Source organism: Diceros bicornis, chromosome 34, assembly GCF_020826845.1.
Source record: "Diceros bicornis minor isolate mBicDic1 chromosome 34, mDicBic1.mat.cur, whole genome shotgun sequence".
Classification (NCBI taxonomy): Eukaryota; Metazoa; Chordata; class Mammalia; order Perissodactyla; family Rhinocerotidae; genus Diceros; species Diceros bicornis.
This window is the reverse complement of record NC_080773.1, coordinates 18032878-18054934: the sequence shown is the minus strand read 5'-3', so window position 1 is coordinate 18054934 and position 22057 is coordinate 18032878. Positions and strand designations below refer to the sequence as shown.

At 39.5% G+C, this 22057-nt stretch overlaps 1 protein-coding gene across 1 annotated transcript; it reads left to right on the top strand.

Moving 5' to 3' along the window:
• The first annotated feature begins 8927 nt into the window (after window positions 1-8927).
• Window positions 8928-11380, top strand: LOC131397582 (seminal plasma protein HSP-1-like). Its single transcript, XM_058530693.1, has 2 exons — window positions 8928-9003; window positions 11241-11380. Exons 1-2 carry the CDS (start codon window positions 8928-8930, stop codon window positions 11378-11380), a joined length of 216 nt encoding a protein of 71 aa, XP_058386676.1.
• Window positions 11381-22057: the final 10677 nt, after the last annotated feature.

Here is a 22057-nt window from a genome sequence, read left to right as displayed (position 1 = left end):
TTTGTGATGTGTGGGACACTCTCAAATGTGCCCTCTTATCTAAGTCTTGCTCAAGAAAATTATGAGTGTTATTCTAAATGAAAGAAGCTAAAGATGCATAGCAACAAAATGCAGTGCCTGGACCTAGATTACCTTTCAGGTAAAAAACAAAAAAACTTCAAAAGACAGTCTTAGAGCAATTGGGGATGTTTGAGTAAGAATAGATATTCAATGATATTATGGAAATATTGTTCACTTTTTGTTATTTTAATTTGATGATTATGATAATTTTGCCTTCTTCTGCCATTTTATTTTTACAATGTTTATTGGAAATGGTTTCTGGTACCAAGGGTAGAAAACTAATCGCAAGTAACAACCATATTGTTTCTAAAGTAATGAAAGTCAGACACTCATTTTAATGAAACATGTATATAGATACTTGAATTTCCAGAGACTTTCAATTTCCTTCTATGTTATAATAGTTTGGTGTTACATAGAAGACTGTGCTTATTCCTGGAAGATGCATGTTGAAATGCTTATGTATGAGAAGTTATGATATCTGAAACTTACTTTCAAAAAGTTCGACAACAACACAAGTGCTGGGAAGGAAGCAAATATGGCAAAGAGTTAATTGTTGCATCTGGGTGCAGAGTATGTATTGTTCTCTTCATTAAACTTTTCTATATGTATGAAAATTTTCTAATACAAATTTTGGAGAACGAGGTATATAAAGGAGAAAGGCCATTAAAATTTAAGGGGATGGATACATGTCCTTATGCATTTGTCTGAGCCCATAGGATATACAACAGCAGGAGTGAACTCTTATGTAAACTATGGCTCTGGGTGATAATGATGTGTCAATGCAGATTCATCAGTTGTAACAAATGTTCCACTCTGGTGCAGGATGCTGTTAACTGTGGAGGCTATGTTTGTGTGGGGGTAGGGTGTATATGTGAAAATTTTGTACCTTTCCCTCAATTTAGTGTGAACCTAACACGTGTCTCCAAAGTAAAGTCTATTAAAAAATTCAGGGGGAAAAATAGCAAATGGTTTATAACCCTGGAGGACTTGATGGATAATCAGAGAGCGAGCACAGTTTTTTTTTTTGTTTGTTTTCTTTTTCTTTTATTTTTTTTGTGAGGAAGATCAGCCCTGAGCTAATATCCATGCTAATCCTCCTCTTTTTGCTGAGGAAGACCTGCTCTGAGCTAACATCTATTGCCAATCCTCCTCCTTCCCCCCTCCCCCCAAAGCCCCAGTAGATAGTTGTAGGTCATAGTTGCATATCCTTCTAGTTGCTGTATGTGGGACGCGGCCTCAGCATGGCCGGAGAAGCGGTGCATCGGTGCGCGCCGGCATCTCAACCGGGCTGCCACTAGCAGAGCGTGCGTACTTAACCACTAAGCCACCCGGACAGCCCAGAGCAGAGTTTTGATTGGAGTGACCACTCACCATTTCTGAGATGAGCACATGTGGGAACCACACACCCCTGATTGTGTGTAATGTTGATTGATGTCCCCAGGCCTGGGGATGAAAGTTGAGGTAAGCACCATCCCTCACACATTGTTTAGATATAGAAAAGAAAAACCTTGAGAACTTAACTTAAAGGTTTGTGCTTTTAGAATTTGTCAAAATGTATCATACCTATGCCAACGGTATTTGTTGCCTCCCCAGCATCCCCAAATATAGCACTCATCCATTTCTTTATTATGTGTAAATTTCCCAGTGTGAAAATTAATAAAAGGTATCCTCATTTAAAATGGAGTCAGGAAGCCGGAAAGGAGAGCTCCCATGCAGTACCACTGGAGGTCAATTACAAGAAAGATAGTCAGTTACAGACCCCAACAGAAAGAAGTCTTCAACAGGAAGGAATGTCAATTACAGGAAGAAATGTGCATTACATCCCAAACAGAAATAACTAACCCAGCAACTCAGCCAGTGAGAAACCATCACCACCTGAACTCTTGCTTTTCTCCAATGGACTTTTGTTCAAAACAACCCCTCCAAATTTTCTCCTTTTCCCTATAAAATAACAGTCCTCTCCTTTGGTTGTTGGATTTGCCTGTAGTCTGCCATCTGTGCACATCTGGAATTGTAATTCTTTGGCTATTCCCAAATAAACTTGTTTTGCTGGTAAAATAACTGGCTGTTTTATTTTTAAGGTTGACACCTGCTACTGAGCCCTGAATACCCAGATAGCAATCCAACATTCTTTGCTCCCCAGGAGCTTATAACCAACTAGCAAAAGCAAGATAGGTAAGGATATTAAGGGTATACTTAAGATGGATTAAAGATAGAAGTTAGAAGGAAAAAGAGATATAGTGATGATGAAGTCACTCTCCTCTGAGCAGAACATTATGTTAACGTTATCATAATGTTAAAAGCTAAAAACTCAACCAACAAAAACTATCCTTAATATTTTACCTTCCTTTTGAATGTTTATGCTTCTTTATTCTGTCCTAGTGAACTATGCCAAAGTTTGTAAAAGTGGTCCACTTGTTTTAGGAGCTTAATCTTTTGTTGGTTTTCGCTTTAATAATAATATCTCTTGTGTTTCACCATTAATTATGATGTTGCATGTTGATTTGGAAAAGATATTAAGATAAGTGTATCTTTATTAGCAAGTGAAAGAAATTTTTTCTTTCCTTTTTAAGGGTCTTTATTAATAATGGGGAATTATTTAAAATTTATGAAATAACATAGAGACAAGAAAAAAATTATCAAATATATTGTAACAATCATTGAGATGATTATTTGTGATATATATTTTTTTCACTCAGCAGTATTTATTGAATGCTTTCTGGTGCCAGATGTTGTTTTGAGCATTGGGGTTGGTATAACTGTTTGATGGAGTTACTTTTATGAGAGGAATTCAAGATGTGTTTCCTAATTATAATTCTCAGTGTTTTCTTACTGTTTTAAGGGCCATCACACACACTGCTGCTTTATTTCATATAGAGGGTTTGGACATAGATTCTAGTTTTTTTTAAGGGTTCTATAGCTAAAAAACCGAAACAAAAATGAAAGCTTGGGTTTCATTCTAAGCTCACTTAACTTCTTCACTGTGTGACCTCGGGCAAGTTACGTGAACTCTGAGGCTTCATTTCCTTCTATGTAAAAAAGTTAATAAATAATATCTTGCTCAAGGATAGCATGGGAATTAAAGGTTGTGAGTATTAAATGGAGAATGCCTCCAACACTCTTAGCCCATGCTTATCTCATGGCAAGTGCTCTGTAAACGTTAGCTATTATCAACATCACTTTTGGGTCCATGAGTCAGCAATTCCAAATTCAAAGTTCCCCAGGCTAGTTGAAGGGGAAATTGAATCATCTCCTGTGCCACTGATTTTGTGTGATATTTATATTTAATCTCTTGATATAATTGTTAGGTTTTCTAATTCTGAGGCCGCATTGCTTTGCCTAGAAAAATTAGACTTGGATAAGATATATTAATCTTTGAATATATTGTGGCATTCTCTTTTTTGTGATGAGATATATATTTATGCAGAAAATCCAATAAAGTGTTGTTTTTTTAAAAAAGAAATTAAAATGAAAGAATTTGTGAGAGTGCTTTTCTCTGCTCTGGAAACAAAGGAAGTGATCTTTGTCCAGCTCTCATATCTCAAGCTGGATATTTTTCTGCGTTTTGTTCCTTGGCGCACTGTCTTTCTCTACATCAAAGGCTTCTCACTAACTTAACAGAATTAGATCTCTTGAAATGCTTATTGCTTCCTTCTCTGCATATTCCCTCTGTGCCTCTTTGTTCTTTTATTAGCTGATATTTTTTGATTTCAAAGGCACATCTTTACCTTTAATCTGGTTAGAATTCTCTGAACCAGAAGAAATCATTTGGAAATGTCTCCTTTCATGTCTTTACTTAGAGTCACTGTCCTATGACTTGATGATCCACAAGTTGTTCTTCCACCCGTCCCAAGCCTGCTTGAGCTCAGGTGTACCCAAATCAATACCACTGGAGAAGAAAGATTTATTTATTGAGCACCTGACTAGGTACTACCTTCTGGGACATGAACTCACAGTCTCCCCACCGAAATCTTGCAAGGGAAGTTGACTGTTACCTTATACAGAGAGGAAAACCAAGACTCATAAAGGATACTTTTATTGGCATGTTTGCATTTGGAACAAATAGTCTTATGACTACATCATATTATCTCTTCAGTGTTCAGCATCTACATGTCTTAAATACATCCAGAAGAGCTGCACAGTATATACGGAATTAGGATTTGGAGTCTGATACTCCTGGGTCTGATTTTTATCCTCAGCTTTTATTAGCAGTTATATCCTGGGCAAATTATTTAACCTCTTTGAGCTTTTTTTGTCTGATACATAAAAGGGTGATATTTTCAGTCCTTCCACTAGGACTGACGTGAGATTCTATGAGGTCAAGTTCTTACCACACTGTCAGGCGCATAGTTGATATTACTCTTCTCTTTCTCTCCCCTGTTCCCTTCCTGTTCCTCCAGCCTTGTCTCCACTTCCTCTTCCAACTCTTCTCCGTCTCCCCACCTTCCTTGCTCTCACCTCCTCTTTCCCTTCCATCTCCTCTCCTCTCTTTTCTTCCCAACCCCCCCATCACCTCCTCGTCTTCTCTCATTCCTCCTCACTAACCCTCTTGTCACTTCTTTTATTTTATGAAGCCACTGGCTTGTTTGACTAGGAGAAGTAGCTAGCAAGTGCATTCCTGAGAGGATTAAGTGTGGTTGACATTGAGTGGAAGGGTGTAGTGGTGGTGCAAGGGAGAGACCATGATCAGCTGAAAGAGATACCACATCCACTGAAAGTATCAATGACGTGATTGACTCAAGGCAAGGCGAGCAACAAGGATAGCTCATTTCTTGTGGTAGGAGGGGGTGATAATTAATAAACAAACATGGCTCTTTGTTGAAGTGAGGATCATGTCAGGACCATGAGGGAAAAACGCAGAAAGAAAACGGGGGTAACACTCTGGAAGTAGCTTTGCGGCTTTGCATCTCCTAACTTCACCGCTTTCTTCTCTAGAAGTAGCTTTTTACTCCTATGATAAGAGTAACTAATGTGGAAAGCCCACAATAAACACAGTGAACTTTGGGAATTTGGTTTTGCAACTCATATACAACCCATAATATTTGTATGTCCCGCTAAAAGTTCCTACTACATTCCTCTCCTAAAAAATTAAATAGGTAGAAATTCCATTAAGCCAAGATTCCCAGTGAATCTTTTCCTAGAATCTTTCAGTGTTAAAAATAATCTCTTGTATTTTATGAAAGCCTGGACTCACTGAGAAATTTCTAACATGTCTGAGAGACAGAAATAGATACATAGAGAGACTAAAATGGAGACGGGGGTAGGAGAGAGAGAAAAGAGAGAGAAGACAGTTTTTTTTCTTTATTCTTTTTCCAGTGTGGGGTATGAGAACAAAAACAGTGAGAGTCATAACAGATTCCCAACACTAGGAGGAGGATGGAGAAGCAGACCACTGATCCCACTCGTTACACTTCAACTGTACTGGTAGGCTCATGAGGGAAATGTTGTTCTTTTATTTTTTTTTGGCTGAAGAGGATTCGCCCTGAGCTAACATCTGTTGCCTATCTTCCTCTTTGTGCTGAAGAAGATTCACCCTGAGCTAACATTTGTTGCCTATCTTCCTTTATTTTGTATGTGAGCCTCCGTCACAGCATGACCATTGATAGACGAGTGGTGTAGTTCCGCACCCAGGATCTGAACCCAGGCCGCTGAGGCAGAGTGTAGAACTTAACCACTGGGGCTGGCCCAGCCACGTTGTTCTGATCACCTCCTATTCACTCCATAGGCGAGGGAGGGATACCCCACCTTAAATAGAATGAGATGACCAAGCACACAACACCTGCACAAGTGAGATTGACAGCAGTGTAGAAGTCACATGTATTCACAGCCTCCCTCACAGGGGTAGGAGGACTTTGCATACCCCACAAGGCCACCATGGAGTTGCACTCAGGAGCAGAGTGAATAAGCAGGGCCTGTAGAAAGCAGGCTTGGTGGTAAGAAGAGGAGGAGATAGCCCCTGGTTCTCTTAGTTTGATGGAAAAATCCAATCATGAAAATACATGAGATTGCTGGGGGGTAATATGTGTATAGATTAATCCCTGGGGAGATGTCTAGGACTTTCTGATGAATATCAAGAACATTCAGTCCCTGGAAGAGAAAAACTCAGTGTCCATCTCTCCTGCTGACTGAATAATGATCCAGGCCATGGGACCCAGTGTAAGCATCCAAGAAACTTCCTGTTACTCTTGTTTTTAAAAAGAGTTTCACTGAAATATAATTTGCCTACCAGAAAATCCATCTGTTTTAAGTGTACAAAACATTGTGGAGAGAAACTTAAGATCTAAATCAATGGAAAGACGTGTTCATTGATGAGGAGACTTAACACGGTTAAGTTGGCAGTCCTCCCCAAATGGATCTTATTATAGTCTCTGCCCTTTCCTCTCCTCTCCTCCTGGTGCCCTCATTATGCATGTGTTGCTATAGCTGAGGGTGTTCCATAAGGCTCCGAGGCTCTGTTCACTTTTCTGCATTCTTTTTCTTTTTTTTCTTCAGGTTGGATAATCTCTGCTGATCTATCATCAAATTTGGTCATTCTTTTGCTAGCTCAAATCTGCTGTGGAGCCCCTCTAGTGAGTTTTTAATTTTTGTTATTATACTTTTAAACTCCAGAATTTCCACTTGGTCCTTTAAAAAAAATAATTTCTAACTCTCTATTGGTATGCTCTATTTGGTGGATCAATGTCATCCTACTTTCTTTTGATTCTATAACATGGCTTCTTTTCATTCTTTGAACATATTCATAATATATGCTTTGGACTTTTTGTCTGGTAAGTCCACCATCGGCACCACCCAGAGACAGCTGCCACTGATTTGTTTTTTCCTGTGTAGAGGAACTTTTTTTCTGTTTTATTTGAATATCCCATACCTTTTTGTCAAGAATAGGACGTTTTAGATAATATATTGTCAACAACCTGGATTTTGATTCACTCCCCAACCCAGGGTTATATATGTTGCTGTTTATTGTAGGTTTATTCACTTTCCTGGACTAATTCTGTGGAGTCTGCTTACTCTGCCTTGATTGCTGATATCCCTGTGCAGTTGTTGTTTTATAAGTTCTTGTTTTTCTCTTTAAACGTGGATTCTCAGGGCTCACCTCTGTTTCAGCATAGCTTAGTGGTGAGCCAGTGATTGGTCAGAGGTAGTGTTGAAATATCTTGAGTCAGTTCAGCTGCCACCATATGCTGGATCTTTGCATGATTTGGGAAACAGATTTAAAGTTTGGGCAGTGGATAATTATCCACCAGGTTTTACTTTTGTGGACACAAGGCTTTACACTTAGCCAGGAAGAAGTAGACAGTTAGGGTGCTCTTTGACCTCACACAGCCCTGCATATGAGCACAGACTTCTAGATCCCTGAGGATATGTGGCAGCTTATTAAGTCCTCTTTGGGCCATCTTGTTCCCTATATGTCCCAGTTAAAACGTGGCTAGTCTGCTCTCTGTTTTTTGCCCAACCAACCCCACAACCTTGTGTGATGTGGATTCCTCTTTAAGTTTGCCCCTGGAGGTTGCTATTGTTTTTGACAATGGCCAAGGGTATGTGTTTTCGTGATGGCTGGAGCAGTCAGGAAGATGAGTTGGCAATTGAAGTCATCTAGGAGAAGTGTGCTGAATGTTGCGTCTGGAGAGTTACTTCCAAAAAGGTGACACCTTTCTGGGGCCAGCCCGTGGCATTGTGGTTAAGTTTGTGTGCTATGATACCGTGGCCTGGGCTTCAAAGGTTCAGGTGCTGGGCATGGACATACACACCACTCATCAAGCCATGCTGTGGTGGCATCCCACATATGAAATAGAGGAAGATTGGCACACATGTTAGCTCAGGGGCAATCTTCCCCGAGCAAAAAGATGAACATTGGCAACAGATGTTAGCCTAGAGACAATTTTTTTCACCAAAAAAAAAAAAAAGTGACACTTTTCAAGGTGAGTTAAGATACTCTACTGTCCAGTACACAATATGTGGTTAAATGGAGGGCTAGAAGGAGGCTAGAGGACAGGCAGAAGGACCCATGAATTCCCACCCATGGTGAGCTGGTGTTCACAGAGCACCTACTGTATATGTAGTCCCCACGCCAGCTTAAAGTTCTCAATATACAGAACTCACATTGCACTGTAGGGAAGGGATTGTTATGTGCATTTTTACAAGTGAGAAAATTGAGGCTCAGAACAAGGGAAGCATTTCACAATGAGTAAAGGAAAGCTCCAGGCCTTTCTGCTCTTGTCTGGAAAATGGTCTGTTTCCAGTGTTTCTTGAGCTTTGAGCCAGGATGGAGAATCTCTTTGGGGAAGATCAATATGGTTGAATGTGACACGCGGCAGGGAGACTTCCACTCTGAAAATGTCCACTAGGCTAGATGGGTCCAACAGGTGGCTCTGCCCCCACTCACCTGTGCCCTTGAGGAGTTCTCTGAGCCTTAGTTTCCTCCTCCTTCAAATGGAGACTTGCATGGCTGCCTTATCAGGTTTCTTTGAGGCTCTTACAGGAAGCTGATTGAGCCTTGTACCTGATGCTGAGTCTGTGGTCAGGAAATGAGGTGGCTGCTGTTGAACACTCGTGAGACAAAATGGTCATCTTCATCACCCCCTCATCACTTTGCCTAGTCATGGAACACTGGAGCTGAAAAGGATTTTGAAAACATTTTTTGCCACATTTTAAAATATTGAGGCTTAGAGACATTATAGTGCTAGCCAACGTCCTAGTGCTACTTGAGAGATAAACTTGAACATCGTGCTCTCAGGCTTAGGAATGCACAAGCACTCTCCTGGTGAGGTTGATTCTTATCAGGTTGAGAGGGAGTGGTGTAAGTGTAAGGGGGTAGATAAAAAGGCAGCGACAGTTGACGTTTGTCAGTCTCAGGAAGGCATGCTGTCATGGCACCGAGGTTGGGAATCTTTCTGATTTGGGCTGGAGCCTGTGTCTTTCTACAACTGGACCATGTGGATGGAGGTGAGGGAGGGGAGATGGGCTGGAACTGATGTGGAAGAATCTGCACCAGAAATGGGTTGATGTGTAATAGAGTAATAATAATAGTGGTGAGAAATATATCCACCAATTCTTGAGTATGTCCCAAGGACCAGATGCTATTAAGGACTTTACATTTTATTTAATTTTCAAAGAAGCCTTTGAAATGTAAACCTAGTCAATCTTACTCAAAAGCCCGTGGTGTTATTGGCTATCAATGCTCATGACAGCTGCCTCATTCCTAAATGTCCATTCCAATATCCCAGACATGCGCAGCCTATATACAGGGTTAGTTATATTGTTCAAAGGAAGAGTTTTTGATGTAAATAGGATTTAATGTTTGGAATAACAGGAAAGATGTAGTCTCAGAGAACTCCTTATGATTAGTGTGGTGTACAGTCTCAGCTTTGTCATACAATTCATGTGTGTCAGTATGATAGCAGTGGCAAAGTGTAAGATTCTTACTCATCTGTTATGTTTAGCCCTCCAATACACATCCAGACTGTATCTGTATGGAAGAAACATGGACATCAAAATGTAAAAATAAATACAGTATTGCTAATTCTCATCACTACATTGTATAGTAGATCTCTAGAACTTACACTTAAAAATGTAAGTGGGAAGATCTCATGTTAAGTGTTCTTACCACAATAAAAAGATGATAAAATTTTAATATGATAAAAAAGAAAGTAAAAGAGGCAGAGCAGGTCCTACTATAGAATATACTCACATTGCCTTAATTTTTTTCTCGCTCCTCCTCCATCCCTCTCCTCTGCTCCTGAATTTCTTCCAGTTCGGCAGCTGCCTGAGACCTGCGATGATGGTAAAATTAACCCAGGTAATCCATTTGGAAAACAATGAAACAAAACAACAATCAAATAAAACAGACTAACATGTAGGAGGTGGTAACTGTGATTGGGATTCTTCTGGGATATTTTACATGCAAAAGCTAATTTTGCCATCTCAGTAATGGAGAAGGCAGGTACACATACCCAGGCTGTATGTGAAGAACAAGGGGCCCTTCATAGAGGTGTTTACTCATCAAGGACAAGCAGCCTGTAGATAGTGGGACAGGAATCTGAACCCAGGTCAGGGCTTCAGGGCTGGTGCCGTATGCCAAGGTACATAGGGCTTCATTCCAAGGGATGGTGTTCTAATCATGGAGCCTGTCCAAGAGGCATCAGGTGGGATTGGGTGGGGAGATCGTATTCAAACAGAAATATGCCTGTGGGTTATGGAGAGTTGATATTTGTGACCAGTAGACCCAGTGATGAGGCAGAGAGAATTCACCCAGGCCACAGATGTCTTGGCCAGGTCCACAGAATCACAAAGCCCTCTGGCTTCCTGTAACTTTCACTTTCAATCCATTAAAGTGGCTAAGTCAGTGCACACTGAAACTATCTTAGATATGCCATGAATGTGGCACAGATAAAAATCAGGCTTCCATATGATGTGAGGCAGGATATTAATGACAAGAACAAGAAATTGTCTGTGTTCACAGATATAAAATCTCTTTAAACTTTTGGTATTGAATCTGGGAAAGCAGAAACCACAGCTTTAGGCACAACAGAGTAACAGGTGGTAAAAATTATGATCCAAAATCAGGCGGCTTTGTTGTCTGGCAAGCTTATCCATAGCCTGGAGCTCCAATATCCATGGGAAATGTCTATGGGTAAATAATATGTCACTGGAAGTTAAAGAGCCTTTCCTAGTCCCTGAGGGTAGAGACCACATCATGTTGACCTTGACATCCCTGATGCTTAGTAAAGGGCTCTGTACATGGCAGGGCTTTGGTGATGATGAGATAACTGGAACAGAAACTTTGCCAGAGTTACTGCAGGGATAAAGACAGCCTGAAGAGCTGATGAATAGAATGTCTTTGCTTTTTGCAGATAATAAATGTGTTTTCTCATTCACCTGTGAAGGCAAATTGTGTTTTGATTGCACTAAGGTAGATTCCCTATACTATTGGTGTTCTCTAACTGAAAATTTTTCAGTAGGGTGGAAAGATTGTGTTGAGGAAGGTGAGAATGCATCTTTTCCTCACATGAGGAGCACGTGGCTTCTCAGCTGAGGGGCGTTCTTCCATAATTGCTCCCTAGATGGAAGCCTCAGGCATTACCTCGTCTTCCCCAACTTGTTCCATTCACGTCCCCTCCTCTTGATAACATGAGGAAATTTTTCTACGAAGCACTTTCTCACCCATTCCTTGTACTTTTCAGACTATGTCCAATGTGTCTTTCCCTTTATCTATTGTGGTCAAACATATGACAATTGCACAACTACTGGGAGTGTGTTTGGGATGCCTTGGTGTTCAGTCACTCCTAACTATGATGAGGATGGAAGTTGGAAATATTGCTAGTAATAAAAGGGTAAGTGTCTGGGGGAGGATGAGAAAAGATGGGAACAAGTAGATAAGATATAGAGCTGGACAAAGAGATGGAGCAAGGTGACAGAGAGGAGTGAGAGGCAAGAGGAGACAGGTGGAAAGGTTGGATGAGGTAGAATGGATGCAAGATGAAGAGTGAGGAGCCGAGGTTTGGAGAGGAGAGAGAGGAGAAAGGGTAGAAAAGTTAGAAAGAGAGTAATAGTCGAAAGGGAAAATGCAGAGGATAGTGAGAGGAGAGTTAGGAAGGGAAGAGGAAAAAGAGTTTGCAAGGTAGAGAAATGGAAGGAGGAGGATCTGAGGAGGATTAGTGGCAAGAGAAAGTACGGGGACAGAAGGTGAGACAGGGCAAGAGAGAGTACAATATAGTCTTTTGAGCAAGTGTGGGAGAGCAGGAGTAGAAATGGGGAAGAGCGTAGAGAGAGACGAGAAAGAGGAGAAGAGAAACAGACCTTTGCACTCATGTGACTGTCTGGGAAAAGAAATAGAACTCATTAAGATTGACATGAACACCATGTTAAATTACTGTACAGTGCATCTACCCATGGCCATGGATGCAATCAAGCCTTTGAATCCTAAGTGAAGAAAATCAAGAAATCTCAAGCATGAAGGTGACGCTCTGCACGACAGAGGTGAAATCCTTTGCCTGCAACTCCACCATGTGCCTGCTGTGCATGGGTTCAATCAATAAAGCACTTTCCCTGCAGGTGTGACCTTGTTTTCCTTTCAGGAAAGGAACCACCTTTCCAATGGGAGGGTCTAAGCATGCCCAGTTGATCAGAGAGGATCTTCATGTTCTGGTCCTCTCCTCTTCCAGACCATGGTGGAACATCAACACACATCAGAATTGTGGGCTTTATTGAACGGTAGTGTAGTGGTGAGGCCACTGGAGTGAGGGTGAGAGGAGGGTGCCAGAGGGTATGGAGGGCTGGTCCCTGTCATAAACGATTTGTCTTTCCTGACTTAGGTGAACTTTTATTTCTTCCTGGAGATATACTCTGACTTTCCAATATAAGGAGTCCTGGTCATGTCCTTCCAGTTCATCCACTCTCTACTCGTAATTAAGCTGTCCATTCTTCCTGGGGGAGTGGAATCTTTGGGAGGATAGGATGAATTGTGTTCTTTACCCTGGCGTCAAGTACTAATTGCAGAACCTGAGCCTCCTTGGCCCTCAAATATTTTTAAAAAGACCTATTACCCTTTTTTAAAAAAAGAAGGAGGTATTCTAGAAAAATAATATTTCAGTATACAGCTGGGCTTGAATGAGACAAATTTAAATTCATATGTGCTAAAAATTAAAAAGGCCTTTGAAGTCAAAGCCTAAGCTTTCTCCTAGTTCATGATAAGCTCAGAGAGCTATGTAATAGTGGCTGTAATAGTGGCTTAAAACCAGGTCAGTGTAAGGGCTAGCCAGTTAAGGAGCCTAGAAAGTCTTCTCTTATGGTCCCAGAAACCAGACACAAATTTCTATTTTTGTCCCTCTGAGTGGATAATAGAGATGCATTTATTCAAGAAATACACTAAATATCAGTCAGAACAACAAGAGTCTGTGGGATCTGAACTACCTTATGATCCCCACCCAGCCCACCACCCACCCCCAGCTGTGTGTGATGAAAGTACCATTATTGCAACCACAGACCCTCTAGGACCATTTCAACTGACCCCATCTTCTCAATAGAGTCATTAAGAGTTATTTTTCAGGATCTGAGAGTCCCCACTTCTCCAGTTCAGTCCAGGTGAGACAACTAACCCATCAACTGGGCCAGTGCAAATGCTGATATGTGACCCTTTTGACATCAAAAGGGCTGAAAACTCAACCCACAGATCACACTAACACCACTATTTTGTGAACATGCATCCTATGAAGAGCCAAGAAGCTTGACTATGCTTGCACAGATCATCAATTACCTCACTTGTCCTTACCTCCAATCATCTATCTCCAAACTTCAGACTATCCCACACTTTTTCCCATAAATTTTACCCCAAGTCCTGGATTGAGGAGAGAGATCTGAGAGCCTATGCCTCCTGTGTCCTTGCAGATCGATGTTGCAATAAGGCTGTTTTCTTTTCCCAAAACTGATGCCATAATAATTGGCTTTTTTATGCCACTCTTTGAGCAGGAGACCCCAATAGGGTAGGGGAACCCATCTTTGTGCAGTAACAGTATGAAAGAGTGTATCAAAAAAGACAGATTCCATCTTCCTTCATTTCCCAGTCAAAGACTATAGCATCACCACCAGTGAGGCAGGCTGCCAGCCTAACTTATGCTCCTCAGCTCCGTGTTACAGATGATAATTTAGTTCCATGCCATGGAAAGGTTAGGGACTCTCTATTCCACCAAGACATCACTCATAGATCCCAGGATCTGTCCTGTGAGAGCAGGCTGAGAATAGAGGGCTCTCCATCACCCTTGCCCCAGCTTGCTTGCTATGAAGATTTTCCATGCTGGGAGAAACAAGCCAAGAAGGTCAGAGGGTGCCACCCCTGCCCAGCGGTGTCCTGTTTGTCAGGCAGGAGTGACATTCTGAGAGAAGCCTTCTGTTGTCCCTGCCTCCAGCTCCCAAGCTGTGGTTCAGAGACACTGATAAGCACAGAAAGTTTCAAAGTTCTTCCCACAGAAAGTGACGTTATTTTGCACATAATCGGGGGGAAGTACATGACTAAGGGCATTCTTACAAATAATGGACTCTTTGGGGATAAGTAATGAAAAGGAAATTAGTAGCTCCCTGCCATCAACAAGCTAAAGCCTAGGCTAGTGATTTAGCAAGAGAGAACTAGGGAAAGAGACAGCTAAGAGGAGTCCTCCTGGGGCCAGAAGAAACCTCAAATCTTGGCCTCAGAAACAACAGCTGCCTGAATTTTATAGGATCTGATTGTGAAGTAATTCATGTCCAAGGGTATCATTTACAACAATAGAATAATCAGCCAGGAAATTAGTGTAACTTAACAGCTGGGTGAGATAACAAAAGAGACAGACAGCTTAACAGAGAGATTAGGGTGCTAGAAGGTTCCAGTGTTCCAGCCTGGCTAGAACCACTGCTGTCTTTCCAGGGTGAGTGTATGTAAGCCCAAGCAGGTGCCCTGCAGAGGAAATAGACATAACTGAAATAGTCCAGCCAAGTCACTAATCAAATGAACAAGCGACAACAAGAACAAGCCCTGGGTAGGTAGTAATCAGTGTCCAGAGTTGGGACAAGATATTATATAAAATGTCCAGCTCTCAGTAAAAAAAATGAGGCAGAGCCAGCTCTGAAGGCCTAGTGGTTAAAGTACAATGCATTCTGCTTTGGTGGCCCCGGTTTGGGCTATGCTGTGGTGGTGGCTCACTTAGAAGAACTAAAAGGATCTACAACTAGAATATACAACTTGGTACTGGGGCTTTGGGGAGGAAAAAAAAAGAGAGGAAGATTGGCAACAGATGTTAGCTCAGGGCAATTTTTTCCCAGCAAACAAAACAAAACAAAAACTTGAAAAATAAATGAGACATAGAAAGATATAGGAAAGTGTAACTGATACACAAAGTTGCAGGGTAGAAAATAAATTGAAAAATCAATTGTATTTTTATACACTGGCAATGAATAATCCAAAAACAAAATGATGAAAATTATTCCATTGACAATAATATCTAAAATAATAAAATACTTAGCAATAATTTAACTGAAGAAGCATAAAATTTATACTCATAAAAATTCCAAAATATTATTGAAAGAAATTAAAGAAGGCCTAAATAATGGAAAGGTCCCATGTAAATGGGTTGGAAGACTTAAAATTGTTAAGATGGCAATACTCCTAAATAGATCTCCTGATGCAATTCAATCCTTACCAAAACTCCAGATGAATTCTGTGCAGAAATTGACAAGCTGATCCTAAAATTTGTATGGAAATTCAAGGGACCCAGAATAGCCTAAACAGTCTTGAAGTGAGAGAACAAAATTGGAGGACTCACACTTCCCAATTTCAAAGCTTAGTGCAAAGCCAGAGTAATCAAGACAGTGTGGTTCTGACCTTCGGAAAGACCATGGAATAGAACTGAGAGACCGGAAATAAACCTTCATATTTATGGTCAAGTGATTTTTGACAAGTGTGCCAAGACCGTTCAATGGGACAAAGAATAGACTTTTCAACAAATGGTGTTGGGACAACTGGCTATCCACATGCAAAATAATGAACTTAAAGCCCTGTATTAGATATCCTGAAGGGAGTCCTGCAAGGGGCTCCTAAAAAGACAGTAGACAGTGACTCAAAACCATATGGAGAATTAAAGATCTCAATATATGTAAATACACAGGCAGTTATAAAAGGTAGTATTATTGTAACAATGATTTGTAACTGCACTCTTTGTTTCCTATATGATATGAAACTAATACATTTAAAGAAAAGAAAAACAATTATTAGCGTAAAAGCTAGTATTCCTGTAACTTTGGGTTGTAACTCCAAATCTTGTTTTCTACCTAATTTTAGAGACTAATCCATTTAAAATAATTATTCATTTTTTGGGCACACAATGTATATAGATGTAATTTTGTGACATCAACAATCTAAAGGGGTGGCATTGGAGCTGTAAAGGAGTGGAGTTTTTGTATGTTATTGACATTAACCTGGTATTAATTCAAATTAGACTCTTATACCTTTACAATGTTAAATGTAACCCCCATGACAACCACAAAGAAAATAGCTATAGAATATATGTAAAAAGAAATGAAAAAGGAATTGAAACATTTCATGGCAAAAAATCAACTGAACACAAGAGAAGATAGTAATGCAGGAAATGAAGAACAAAAATCTATAAGCTACCTAGAAAACAAATATCACAATGATAGGAGTATGTCTCTCCTTATCAGTAATTACTTTAAATGTGAATGTATTAAATTCTGCAATCAAAAGATGGAGCAAGGTAGAATGGATAAAAACACAGGATTCAAATATATGCTGTCTACAGGAGACTAACTTGAGATCCAAAGACAAACAGGTCAAAAGGGAAAGGGTGGGAAAAGATATTCATGCAAATAGTACTGAAAAGAGAGCAGGGGTGGCTAATATCAGACAAAATAGACTTAAAATAAAAAAAAGATTACAAGAGACAAAAAGGACATTATTTATTAATAAAAGGTTCAATACAGCAACAAGATATAGCAATTATAAGCATTTGTAGACCTAATGGCTGACCATCAAAATATATGAAGCAAAATCTGACAGAATTGACATGAGAGATAGCAATAGTTGGAGACTTCAATACCGCACTCATGATAATGAATAGAACAACAATATGGAAGATAAGTAAGGAAACAGAGGACTTATACAACACAAAAAACTACCTATATCTAGGAGATTTATAACAGATCCAGAACACTCTACCCAACAGCAACAGAATACACATTTTTTTCAAGTGCACATGGGACATTTTCCAGGACAGACCCTATATTCTGTCACAAATGAAGTCTCAATGCATTTAAAAAGGTAGATGTCATACAAAATATCTTCTCTGATCACAGCAGGATGAAGTTAGAATAAGTAACAAAAGGAAAATTGGAAAATTCCAAAATTATGGAAGGTAAACAACACAGTTTTAAACAAGCAATAGATCAAAGAAGAAATTGCAAGGGAAATTAGAAAATACTTAGAGATGAATGAAAACAAAACACAACATACCAAAATTTACGGAACACAGTGGAAGCAGTGCCAAGGGGGAAATTTATAGTTATTAATGCTTATACTAAAAACAAGAAAGAGAGATTGGCCTGGTGGCATAGTGATTAAGTTTGTGTGTTCTGTTTTGGCATCCCAGGGTTTGGAGATTTTGATCCCAGGTACAGACTTACACACTGCTCATCAAGCCATGCTGTGGTGGCATCCTATATTCAAAATAGAGGACAATTGGCACAGATGTTAGCTCAGAGACAATCTTCCTCAAGCAAAAAGCGGAGGATTGGTGACAGATGTTAGCTCAGGGCCAATTCTCCTCACCAAAAAATCCCCAAAAACCCAAAACCAAAAAAACAAGAAAGATCTCCAATCAACAATCTAACTTTGAAACTGGAGGAACTAAAGAAAGAACAGAGGGGGCCGGCCCCGTGGCTTAGTGGTTAAGTGCATGGGCTCTGCTACTGGCGACCCGGGTTCGGATCCTGGGCGCGCACCGATGCACCGCTTCTCCAGCCATGCTGAGGCGGCATCCCACATACAGCAACTGGCAGGATGTGCAACTATAACATACAACTATCTACCGGGGCTTTGGGGAGAAAAGGAAAAAAAAAAAAAGGAGGAGGATTGGCAATAGATATTAGCTCAGGGCTGGTCTTCCTCAGCAAAAAAAAAAAAAAAAAGAGGAAGCTTGGCATGGATGTTAGCTCAGGGCTGATCTTCCTCACAAAAAAAAAAAAAAGGAAAGAACAAGAGAGTAAACCCAAAGCTAACAGAAGGAAGGAAGGAATAAAGATTAGAGCAGAGGTAAATGAAATAGTAGAAAAAAAATAGAGAAAATCAGTGAAATCAAATGTTGCTTCTTTGAAAAGATCAACAAAATTGACAAACCTTTAGCTAGGTGGACAAGGAAAAAAAGAAAGAAGACTCAAATTACTAAAATCAGAAATGAAAGTGGGGACGTTACAACTGATTCTTCAGAAATAAAAATGATTATAAGAGAGTATAATGAGCAATTGGACACCAATAAATTGGATAACCCAGATGAAATGGACAAATTCCTAGAAACACAAAACCTACCTAGACTAAACCACGAAGAAATAGAAAATCTTAATAGACCTATAACAAGTAAGGAGCTTGATCAGTAATCAGAAATCTCCTGATAAAGAAAAGTCCTGGACCTGGCGACTTCACTGGTGAATTCTGCCACATGTTTAAAGAAGAACCAATACAAATCCTTCTCAAACTTTTTGGAAACTTGAAGAGGGGAAATACAATTTGACTCATTTTATGAGGCCCACATTCCCCTGATACCAAAGCCAGACAAAGACACTACAGGAAAAGAAAACTACAGATCAATATCCCTTATGAACTTTGATTCAAAAATCTTCAATAAAATGCTAGCAAAGAGAATTCATCAGCATATTAAAAGGATTATACACCATGACCAACTGGGATTAATTCCTGGAATGGGGGGATGTTTCACTAAAAGAAAACTGATTCATGTAATATACCACACCAAGAGAATGAAAGAAAAATACCATATGATCATCTCAATTGATGCAGAAAAATCATTTGAAAAAATTCCATGTTTCATGATTTCATTCAAAATTTCGTGATAAAAAACAACAAACTGGGAATAGAAGGATCCTACTGCAAAATAATAAAAGCTACTTCTGAAAAACCCACAGTGAGCGCCATAGTCACTGGTGAAAGACTGAAAGCTTTTCCTCTAAGATCAGGAAGAAGGCAAGGATGTCTGCTTTCACCACTTCTATTCAATATAGTTCCAGGGAAGTTCTAGCCAGAGCAGCTAGGCAAGAAAAAGAAATAAAAGGCATCGAAATTGCAAAGGAAGAATTAAAATTATCTCTGAATGTAGATGATGTGATCTTATATGCAGAAACCCCACAAGATTCCACAAAACATCTGGTAGAACTAATAAATGAATTCATCAAAGTATCAGTATACGAAGTCAACACACAAAAATCCGTTGCATTTCTATACACGAACAACCTGAAAAGGAAATTACAAAAAGAATTCTCCTTAAAATAGCATCAAAAAGAATAAAATACATAGGAATTAACTAGTCAAGGAGGTGAAAGATCTGTACAATGAAAGCTATTCTTGAAAGAAATGAAAGAATGCACCTGGCATTCCTTGGCACTCCTTGACTTGTAGGTTTATCACTCCAATCTCTGCCTCCATATTCAGATGGCTTTCTTCTGTGTATTTTGTCTTTTTGTGTCCTCTCCTTATCTTTTAAAGACACTAGGCGTTGGATTTAGGGCCCACTCTAATCCAATATGACCTTATCTTAACTGATTATATCTGCAAAGACCCTATTTCCAAATAAGGTCACATTTTGAAATTCTTGGTGGACATGAATTTTGGGGGGACACTATTCAACACACTAGAGCTACTTGGAAAAACTGGTGCAAATATTGGACTCATTTATGAATCCCTGAGAACCACAATTTGGACTGTTAAACAAAGAGAGAGAGAATGGTTTTCACTGCTGAAAATGATATTTCATTAAACAATAACTTTGTAGACTTTTGTCTGAGAGGAAATTTTTTCTTTTCTTTTTTTTTTATTGATGTTTTAATGGTTTCTAACATTGTGAAATTTTGGGTTGTACGTTTTTGTTTGTCCATCACCATATATATGACTCCCTTCACCCCTTGTGCCCACCCCCCACCCCCACTGCCCCTGGTAACCACAGTCCAGTTTTCTCTGTCCATGTGTTGGTTTATATTCCACATATGAGTGAGATCATACAGTGTTTGTCTTTCTCTTTCTGGCTTATTTCACTTAACATAATACGCTCCAGGCCCATCCATGTTGTTGCAAATGGGACGATTTTGTCCTTTTTTATGGCTGAGTAGTATTCCATTGTATATATATACCACATTTTCTTAATCCAATCGTCAGTCGAGGGACACTTAGGTTGCTTCCACTTCTTGGCTATGGTGAATAATGCTGCAATGAACATAGGGGTGCATAAGCCTCTTTGGATTGTTGATTTCAGGTGAGTTGGATAGATTCCCAGTAGTGGGATGGCTGGATCATAGGGCATCTCTATTTTTAATTCTTTGAGGAATCTCCATACCGTTTTCCATAGAGGCTGCACCAATTTGCATTCCCACCAGCTGTGTATGAGGGTTCCTGTTTCTCCACATCCTCTCCAACATTTGTTGTTTTTTGTCTTGGTGATTATAGCCATTCTAACAGGCATGAGGTGGTATCTTAGTGTTGTTTTGATTTGCATTTCCCTGATGATTAGTGATGTTGAGCATCTTTTCATGTGCCTATTGGCCATCTGTATATCTTCCTTGGAGAAGTGTCTGTTCATTTCCTCTGCCCATTTTTTGATCGGGTTGTTTGTTTTTTTTGTTGTTCAGTTGTGTGAGTTCTTTATATATTATGGAGATCAACCCCTTGTCAGATGTATGTTTTGCAAATATTCTCTCCCAGCTGGTTGGTTGTCTGTTCATCTTGATTCTGGTTTCATTTGTCTTGTAGAAGCTCTTTAATCTGATAAAGTCCCACTTGTTTATTTTTTCTTTAGTTTCCCTAGTCTGGGTAGGCATGTCATCCGAAAAGATTCCTTTAAAACCAATGTCAAATAGTGTGTTGCCTATATTTTCTTCTATGAGTTTTATAGTTTCAGGTCTCACCTTCAGGTCTTTGATCCATTTTGAGTTAATTTTTGTGAATGGCGATAGCATATGGTCCACTTTCGTTCTTTTGCATGTGGCTGTCCAGTTTACCTAACACCATTTATTGAAGAGACTTTCCTTTCTCCATTGCATGTTCTTAGCACCTTTGTCGAAAATTAGCTGTCCGTATATGTGTGGTTTTATTTCTGGGCTTTCAATTCTGTTCCATTGATCTGTGTGTCTGTTTTTGTACCAGTACCATGCTGTTTTGATTACTATTGCTTTGTAGTATGTTTTGAAGTCAGGGATTGTGATGCCTCCTGCTTTGTTCTTTTTCTTTAGGATTTCTTTAGCTATTCGGGGTCTTTTGTTGCCCCGTATAAATTTTAGTATTCTTTTTTCTATTTCTGTGAAGAATGTCATTGGGATTCTGATTGAGATTGCATTGAATCTGTAGATTGCTTTAGGTAATATAGACATTTTAACTATGTTTATTCTTCCAATCCACGTGCATGGGATATCTTTCCATTTCTTTATGTCATCATGGATTTCTTTCAATAATGTCTTGTAGTTCTCATTGTATAGGTCCTTCACCTCCTTGGTAAGATTTATTCCTAGGTATTTTATTCTTTTTGATGCAATTGTAAATGGTATTATCTTTTTGAGCTCTCTTTCTGTTAGTTCATTATTAGCATACAGAAATGCAACTGATTTTTGTAGATTGATTTTGTACCCTGCAACTTTGCTGTAGTTGTTGATTGTTTCTAATAGTTTTCCAACAGATTCTTTAGGGTTTTCTATATATACAATCATGTCATCTGCAAATAATGAGAGTTTCACTTCTTCGTTACCTATTTGGATTCCTTTTATTCCTTTTTCTTGCCTAATTGCTCTGGCCAAAACCTCCAGTACTATGTTGAACAGGAGTGGCGAGAGTGGGCAGCCCTGCCTCGTTCCTGTTCTCAGAGGAATGGCTTTCAGTCTTTCCCCGTTGAGTATGATGTTGGCTGTGGGTTTGTCATATATGGCCTTTATTATGTTGAGGTACTTTCCTTCTATTCCCATTTTATTGAGAGTTTTTATCATAAATGGATGTTGTATCTTGTCAAATGCCTTCTCTGCGTCTATTGAGATGATCATGTAGTTTTTATTCTTTGTTTTGTTGATGTGATGTATCACGTTGATTGATTTGCAGATGTTGAACCATCTCTGCGTCCCTGGTATAAATCCCACTTGATCATGGTGTATGATCTTTTTAATGTATTGTTGTATTCGGTTTGCCAATATTTTGTTGAGGATTTTTGCATCAATGTTCATCAGTGATATTGGCCTGTAATTTTCTTTCTTTGTA

Coding starts and splice junctions, on each gene's coding strand:
- LOC131397582 (XM_058530693.1), top strand. CDS start 8,928: ATGGCACCGAGGTTGGGAATCTTTCTGATTTGGGCTGGAGCCTGTGTC. Junction 9,004..11,240: donor ACTGGACCATGTGGATGGAG/GTGAGGGAGGGG, acceptor TGTACTTTTCAG/ACTATGTCCAATGTGTCTTT.